The sequence below is a fragment of the Chiloscyllium plagiosum genome, chromosome 39 (assembly GCF_004010195.1).
Source record: "Chiloscyllium plagiosum isolate BGI_BamShark_2017 chromosome 39, ASM401019v2, whole genome shotgun sequence".
NCBI lineage: Eukaryota > Metazoa > Chordata > Chondrichthyes > Orectolobiformes > Hemiscylliidae > Chiloscyllium > Chiloscyllium plagiosum.
In genome coordinates, this window is record NC_057748.1 from 4,670,128 (window position 1) to 4,679,226 (window position 9,099).

General features: G+C 43.8%; 1 protein-coding gene and 1 pseudogene across 1 annotated transcript; both read right to left on the reverse strand.

Moving 5' to 3' along the window:
• Positions 1-2,055, reverse strand: part of LOC122542159 — a 136,725-nt pseudogene extending 134,670 nt beyond the window's left edge.
• A 3,480-nt stretch (positions 2,056-5,535) lies between these two features.
• On the reverse strand, positions 5,536-8,973 carry LOC122542139 (ferritin heavy chain A-like). The gene is made up of 4 exons (XM_043679547.1): positions 8,853-8,973; positions 7,147-7,293; positions 6,478-6,603; positions 5,536-6,210 (listed from the first exon to the last, which is right to left on the reverse strand). Exons 1-4 carry the CDS (start codon positions 8,952-8,954, stop codon positions 6,055-6,057), a joined length of 531 nt encoding a protein of 176 aa, XP_043535482.1. The 5' UTR covers positions 8,955-8,973; the 3' UTR covers positions 5,536-6,054.
• Positions 8,974-9,099: the final 126 nt, after the last annotated feature.

Consider the following 9,099-nt stretch of genomic DNA (forward strand, 5'->3'; position numbering starts at 1 on the left):
ATGGAGTTGTTGAATCCCACTCAGCTCAGGGTGAGCCTGTCAAACAGGTACTCTCCCAGGCCATTCTCAGGGGCTCCCAGTCTCTTCAGGTTGGTGATGTGATCTCCCAGCTTCTTGATCATCTTCACTTGCTCATCCAAGTAGTGCCTCTCCAGGAAGTCACACAGCTGGAAGGCAAAGAGAAAATCTGATTATGTCAAGATCAAATATACTCTTCTCCACCAAGACTGGTATTCCCCTCAATATGGAGTGGACAATTGAGGAAGTGGTGGCTAGTACAATTGCAACATTTAAAAGGCATTTGGACAAAATTATGAAAAAGGAAGGGTTTGGAGGGATATGGGCTGGGTGCTGGCACGTGGGACGAGATTGGGTTGGGATATCTGGTCAAGGGCCTGTTTCCATGCTGTACACTGCTTGGACTGAGACAGTTAAGGGATGTCACAGATTGCTTAACAGCGTCGAGAAAGTGCTCAGATCATGACTACACCAGAAGCTTGGTCCACTCCCAGGCTCGACTCACAAAGTTAAATACAAAATTGGAGGCTAAAGGGCCAAGTGTCTTATCCATTTAACGTAAGAGCCCAGACATAAATACATTAAAAACTCACATGAGGATCCGTGTGGTCAGAGGAGAGTTTGTGCAGATCCAGCAGACTCTGGTTCACATCCTTCTCCATCTGCAGAGCTCTCTGCATTGCCTCCAGACCATTGCCCCACTCATCCTGCTCTGGCTTCTGGAGGAAGGGAAAGGCAAATGTTTCACTCAGTTGGATCGAAGTTAAAAACAAGAAACCAATTGGGTTAAGCCACTTCAAATCCATATTAAGTGAAGTTATTTCTAACCAAATAGGATCGAAACCAAGTTAGTCCAACCTTGACATCCTGCAGGAGGACTCGGCATTCCACGTTTATTCTGGAATTCCATCAGTTTCTCAGCGTGTTCCCGTTCCTCATGGGACTGCTCCTTGAACTCAGCAAAGTGACGCAGGGCAACATCATCCCGGTCAAAGTAAGAGGCCTGGGGGAGGAGAGAATTCAAGTGTCACTTAAAGCTCCTAAAGCAATTCGAGATCTTCAATTAATAGACAATTTATAACAGCATACAACCTAGTTCCCTGCTCAAGCAGTTAGCTAGATTCACTCGTTATTCAGCTGAATTTCATTGAAGTTAAACATTCCATACCAAGCTAAACCTGAATTCTTATGTCAGGTTATGGAGTACATCCTGCTTTCAATGGATTAAACCAAAGTGCCCTACACTCCTAAGTAGAGAAGATTTTTCAGAACAGGGTAGATCTCTCCAGTATTTGGCCCATCATTGAGAGACACTGTCTGACATGGTAGGGTTTAGTGCCAGATACTCTTTCAAACAGTCCCTGATGCAGTACAGTCATTGGTAAAGAAAAAAGTAGTTCATTTGATTCCAGAACAAGCAGTTGAGATACTGTCAAATACCATTGAGCAAGTTATTACATATTTTTCCATTCCACCAATGAAAACAGTGATCATTGCTGTGAATGAAGTCTCAACAGCAGAAGGTTGAGAGCTTAACATCAAAAGGGAGGAAACAATACGAAGGAGGATCTGCCAGACTACAGCAGTGACACTAGAGTGTGACCATCTGGCAATAAATAGGTCCATGGTTTGATAGAAAAACCCAAGTATAATTCAGCAACATTCAGATACACTTCTGGGAGTAGGTCGTATTAGAACCTAGGCCTCTTGGTTAAGGGGCAGGGACACTACCAATGTACCACAAGAAGACCATATAAAGCAGCTGCTGTAGGAGTTGTTCACTCAAAAGGTTATTCTATGTTAATAATCACCAGAACTTTACACAATCCATTTTACCAATACATTAAATCAACAAAAGGCCAACTCTTCAGGTTTCAGTCTCAAGTCCACAAGCCTCACCATGGAGAAGTAAACATAGGAGGAATAGAGCTCCAGGTTGATCTGCTTGTTAACAGCATCCTCACAGTCCTTGTGGTAGTTCTGACACACTTGGGAGGCCATCTTCACTATCCCTACTCACTATCACTAAATCTAAATTTGTTTCCCCCACTAGTTATTGTATTTATCCTCCTGGGACACCCTGCATTCAACCAGGGTGTGGCAGCACCAATGAAGATTGACAATCCCTGACAGCCGCTCTAGAATTTCCAATCAATCCAGGCACCAATGAACACAACAGGGAGGACTGTGAGGGAGGAGCAAAGACTCAGAGCCAATCAGAAATCTGGAAGATAGACAGGTTTGAGAGATGAAACTTAATGATATCATTACTTATGGAGTCGTAGATTCTGTGCACACCCCAAATGAGCTGGATGTGACTGAATGACAAATGAAGTCTCTTGTGGTTGGAAACACGATATTAACCTTCTCTCCACCTTTACTAAACATTTGAATGTGTCCCAGAATTTTACTTGACAAATTAAATGCTAAGGTTTTATTTTTGCTGGCTTCAAAATGGACCAAATTTCAAATGTTCATTCATTAATGGGACACGGGCATCGCGAGCTTGTCCAACATTTATTACCCTGTCCCTGGTTGCCCTTCTGAAGGTGATGGTGAACTGCCTTCTTGAACCGAAGCAGTCAATTGACTTAGCTACACCCACAGGACTGTTAGGGAGGGAGCTCCAGGATTTTGACCCAGTGACAGTGAGAAACGCCAATGTATTTCCAAGTCAGGATGGTGAGTGACTTGGAGGGAACCTCCTTGTCCTCATATATGGTATCGGTCGTGTGTTTGGAAGGTGCAGACTCAGGTCCGGGAGCGAATTACTCTCGTACATCTCGTGGATAGTACACACAGCTGCCACTGTGTGTCAGTGGAAGGGGGAGTGAATATTTGTGGATGTGGTGCCAATCAAGTGGGCTGCTTTGTCCTGGATGCTGTTGAGCTTCTTGTTTGTTGTTGGAGATGTACTCATTCAGGTAAGTAGGGAGTATTCCATCTCACTCCTGAGTTATGTTTTGAAGGTGGGAGACAGGCTATTGGGAGTCAGAAATTGGTTACTTGCTGCAGGATCCCTGGCCTCACTGAATTTATCTGAACGGTACCGTTCATATTCTGGTCAATGGTAATCCTAGGATATTGATAGTGGGGGATTGAGTCACGGTAATGTTTTTGAATGTCATGGGGTAATGGTTAGATTCTCCTTTGGTGGAGGTGACTGTTGCCTGGTACTTGTATGGCTCAAATATAAATTGTCAATTGTCAGCCCGAACCTGGATATTGTCCAAGCCTTGCCGTATATGGACATGGACCGCTTCACTTTATGAGAAATTATAAGCTACTATGTAAAAGCAGTTGAGAAATAAAACCAGAACATGCTGGAGAGTCTACATGGGTCTGGCAGAATCTGTGGGAGGAAGCATAGAGTTAATGTTGAGCCCAAAGACTGAGTCAAAATGGGACTCAAATTATTAACTCTGTTTCTCTCTCCAAAGAGGCTGGCAGCTCTGCTGAGATTCTTCAACAATTTCCAGATTTTTCTGCAGGATTTTGCTTTTTGTTTTATTCAAGTGGTTGAAGACCAAGGTGAGGTGGAGATATGTTCCCTTTGATTAACCTCAGTGTTAGATAGGCCTGACAGAGTGGCTTTGATTCACATCAGGAGCCACCAATAACATCACAGTGAGAAGCCTCTTGTGAAAGATGCCTGTGGGCACAGTTGATGTGTCTGACCAGAAACTGTATTCATGTATTTACGCTCATTCTGGTCAAAAAAGATCCAAAACGTATTGATATCCAGCGGTCACAAAGACCTTATTCAAGTGGTTGGACATCACATGGTCACTCAATGATCACCGGAGACTTTGAAAAATGCCTTTGGGTATTGGCTCTGGGGGTAACTATTGACTGATCCTTTATCTAAGATTACATTGAATTTAGTATCCCTAATTTAGTAGGGAGCTGGGTTGGGGATAGATTCAAAACAAAATCAAGGTGGTGAAAAACAAACTCCTACAGATGATTTTCTTCACAATGACAGAGATGAAATAGGACTGTAAACATCTTTGTGAGTTACAAGGACATTAATATATTGTTTCATTGCCATTCCCATCAAATTCCTAACATACTGTTCTATGCCAGGGCAGCATTTACTCCATTCCTGAAGAAGGGCTCATACCCGAAACATCACTTCTCCTGCTCCTCGGATGCTGCCTGACCTGCTGCACTTTTCCAGCAACACATTTCAGCTATGATCTCCAGCATCTGCAGTCCTCACTTTCTCCTCCTCATCCCTAGAGCCAATCATATTGCTGTAGGTGAGTCTGGAGTCCCGTGCAGGCCAGCTCAGGTAAGGACAGCAGATTTCTTTCCCTGAAGAGCATTTGTGTACCAGGTCGGGCTTCTCCCTAACAATGGACAACAGCTTCATGATCACAGAATGTGGTGCTGGAAAAGCACAGCAGGCCAGGCAGCATCCGAGGAGCAGGGGAATTGATGTTTGGGGTATGAGCCATCCATCAGGATGAAAGGCTGATACCCGAAATGTCGACCCGAGGGCCAATGGGCCTATACTGCGCTGTAATGTTCTCCTGCTCCTCAGATGCTCCCTGACCTGTTGTGCTTTTCCAGCACCACACGTCTTGACTCTGATCCCCAGCATCTGCATTCCTCACTTTCTTCTCACGGCTTCATGGTCTTTATTGACTGGATTCCAGATTTTATTGAATACAAATTGCACCAGCTGCAATGGCTGGATTTGAACATGCCCCCCCGGTCTCATGCTGATGGCACTAGGTCATCACCTTCACTGCCTTAGACCGCGGCTAACTGCCATCAGCATCTCCATCCACGTATACAGGATGGTGAAAGAAATGGAGATAAGCATGAGGTGGAAGGTACATGTGGCGATAAAGTACTGCAAAGCACCTAAATACAAAAGTAGCATCATGGGAAACCCTTACTATTGGTTTGCCGAACTGACTGAGGAGAAAAATATTTGGATGTGGAGGAGGGTGAAGGTGAAGCATTTACTTCAGTCCACGTTGAATTCACAATGCCCTGTCTAAATTGGTTAATGGAGCATAGTTCCACAGACTCCACTCCTGCCAATATCTTAACCTGGCTGATGTTGAGGATTACCTGTCTAGGTTATAGGGAGGCTTGGAAAGAGGAGTTTATTTCAAATAGTGAACATTATGGCTGTGTTCAGCATTGTCCAAGCAGCCACTCTTGCAGGTTCTCACTTTGTAGGGTTAAACTTCCCCCGTGAGTTTAATGTAGTAATTGCAGATTGGAGGGAGGGCCTAGGTCTGTCACATGTTAATACTACTGTGACATTCCACAAATTCACCAAGCTTTCAAATTACCGAAACCGGGAAAGCTTTAGTGTAGACAAAAAATTCCAACCTTGCAGATTAGACCCTAATATTAACAGACCAATATCCTCAACACTTCAAGCACAGCTTAATGAACTTGAGAGATAAGCCTCCAGGCTTTGTTTCGAACAAAACCAGCAAGTTTAATACTGTTGTGATTTCTGAGAGAACTTACTGTGGAAACTTGCTCTAATTGAGGATGCAAGGAGTGGGGAAGTTGGTTGTGGATTTGAAAATCCAAAACAGCTGAGGTTGTAATCTAACTGGTGACGGTTGGATAGTGTTAGCAATATTATTGCCAGTGGCATTGGCCCATGTACTTGACTACTTAGGGAGACGTTTGTAAAACTCCTCTTGACAATCAGAATCTGGTTGTGCCAGTCTCCCACTTTAATGGAGAAAACATTTATTCCATAAACTCAGCTCTGTACTTGACCTTATACCCACACCACATATTTGGTGTGAGATGAAGTAATTTGGACTGGATTTGATTACTGATCTGCATCAAGAGATCCTCTGATAGCAAGTCCCAGTACAGACCTATATACACAGTTTGACCTACTAGTCAGCAAAAACCAATCCAACAATGAGCAGTTTATTTACAGTTGGTACATTCCATAATCAAGCCCAGGACAGTGAGCTACTTCTACAGCTTCAGATTCTATAGATCTCATTCAGAGAGAAAAACAATAAAGTCCTGCTCCCTGCAGTCAGTTCAGTCACTCTCCCCCAGGGTGAGCCTGTCAAACAGGTACTCTCCCAGGCCATTCTCAGGGGCTCCCAGTCTCTTCAGGTTGGTGATGTGATCTCCCAGCTTCTTGATCATCTTCACTTGCTCATCCAAGTAGTGCCTCTCCAGGAAGTCACACAGCTGGAAAGCAAAGAGGAAAACGGATTACATCAAGATCAAATATACTTTTCACCAAGAATGGTATTCCCATCAATATGGGGAATGGACAGTTAAGTGACAGATTGCTAGACAGAGTCTCTAGAAAGTACTCAGATGTTAGCAACACCAGAAGCTTGGTCCACTCCCATACTGCGCTCACTACAATTTAGATAGAAATCAGAGGCTAAAGGGTCAAGTGTCTTATCCATTTAAGCTAAGAGCCCAGACATAAATACATCAGAAACTCACATGAGGGTCTGTGTGGCCAGAGGAGAGTTTGTGCAGATCCAGCAGACTCTGGTTCACATCCTTCTCCATCTGCAGAGCTCTCTGCATTGCCTCCAGACCATTGCCCCACTCATCCTGCTCTGGCTTCTGAAATTAAAAAGTGATCAAGTGTGATACTTGGATGTAGAGTGCCCAAATGTTTGGATTTTGGGCTGTGTGGGGTTATTCTGGAGGTATAGGGACAATTGGCATGTTAAAGTCACCAAGGAATGACAGTGGATGAGTGAATGGTCAGTCCATGGATGATATGTTAGTTTAAGAGCAGACATCACTCAGTGTTCCTCAAATGGGAGGACCAGTGTAATGTGACTGGCATTGAAGGTTACTGGACACCAAACCTTTGTTCCACGTTCAAGACTGCATACTCAGTTAAACACTAAGCACAGCCTTATCTTTATGATATCACAGTTGGTTTTAGTCAAAAAACTAGTGCATCCATATTCTTGATCAAATCATCTGAGCCAAGGCAGTGGACAAAAGATCACCATTATAACTAAATCCTACACACTTGTCCTCCCTTTACACCAAGGCTCAATTTTAGCTGTTAATCCCCATGGATGGAGAATTTAGTCTTCACAGGATAAGCAATAAACCTTTGTAAAAATTTCAATTACAAAACAAAACTCTAACCTTGACATCCTGCAGGAGGACTCGGCCTCCACGTTTATTCTGGAATGCCAGAAGTTTCTCAGCGTGGTTCCCGTTCTCATGGGACTGCTCCTTGAAGAACTCAGCAAAGTGACGCAGGGCAACATCATCCCGGTCAAAGTAAGAGGACTGTGGAGGGGGTGGGGGCGGGGGCGGGGGAGAAAGAGAGGAGAACAGAATTCAAACTGCAATTTACACAATTAAAAATGAACTGCAGATATTAAAGATCTGAACACAGGAAAGCTGTTGGGGCAACTCAGGTCTAGTAGCATCGGCCAAGAGATAATGTGATTCTAAAGGTCCTACTTGGCTTGATGCTAACTCAACATTTGTGTGGTCAAGAACTGTTTAACTGGAATTAAAATATAGCATATGTTACATGGTCATTGGATTTATGATCAGGTCTCATTAAGTGTCATCTATCAAATCAAATTAAATCTTTGGGTTGGGGAGGACAACATTTTTCCTTGCCCCGTTATCTGGGAGAACATTCAACTTGCACAAGAATGAGGCCCCAAACATCTTACTGGGCGAGCTCACTGCTGGATGCAAGTAGTGTCCTATCTTACAATGGTCACTGCATTTCCAAAGAGTTCTTCAGCAGCAACAAGGCATTTTGCAAAATGGAGGCACCATGAAACCTGAAAGTTAGGTCGAGCTCAAACCATTTATCTAGATTTATACTACAGTAGAACCAGAGAGCATTCAGTGAATAAGGTGGACACTAGGAATCAGCTTTGAAATCATGACAAGGAAACCCAGGGAACCTCTAAAGATCACATTAACAACAGTCCAACCTTTGTTCAGTGTCAGCTTGGTTTGTGCTCCATTACCAACCTGTGGAAATTCAGTTCAGGTGTTTTCTGATCTAAACAGTAGAAATGTTATGACACATGCCTGAAGCAATTGGGATTTCAGCCGAGACATCATGGCTGAGGGGTAGGAATATTGCCAGTGCACCAAGATGCCTAAACATATCACTTGATGGGTCTCACTATGGTCTACAGATGTTGATTTAGATATTTCCTAACAACTTATTCAGCAATGTTATGACACCATCGCCAGGGCGGGTGCTAATTGAAGCCAGGCCTTCTGGATCAGAGGTAGGGGCACTACCACTCGACAATAGGAGTCCAACAAGGCAGTCATCCTTGGGGAGGCAGTCTCAAACCCAGACACTTGCTGGTTAAAAGCCAAACATGCTGACCAATTGCACCAGAGACTGATCTTTGCTTTCCCTCTAATGCTAAAAGATGGACTATTTGAAGTAACTAATCAAACTAGACACACATCACCTCTGGAACAGGTAGGTTTAAATAGAGACCAGCAGGCCCAGACATAGGGGCACTGCCATTACACCACAAGAGACCCACAAGACGTTTTCCAATCAAATTGTTCAGGGATATTACACACTTCTGCAGTAGGCAGGACTTGAAATAAGTCTCATGGCTCAGACATACAGACACTACCATTGGGCCACAAGCACCTTCCCTTATATTACTCCTCTCATAACACAATAGTCACTACAGAGAACAAGGCAAAATATATTTAATCTGCAGCTTGAACTGCCTTATTTGATCAAATTTGAACTCCCCACCCCCCAGAATGATAAGAAACAGCTCAAAGGAACTTCAAATTGGAGAAAATCAAACCTATTAGGAACACAGTCACAGGAATACAACCCTCACCATGGAGAGGTAAACATAGGAGGAATAGAGCTCCAGGTTGATCTGCTTGTTAACAGCATCCTCACAGTCCTTGTGGTAGTTCTGACACACTTGGGAGACCATCTTCACTATGCCAGCTCACTATCACCTAGCCAACTCTAGAATTAAGCCTCTCTCCCACAAGCTCTTGTATTTATCCTCCTTGGACATCCTGCACCCAACCAGACAGTGGCATCACCAATGATGATTGACAATCCCTGATAGCCAG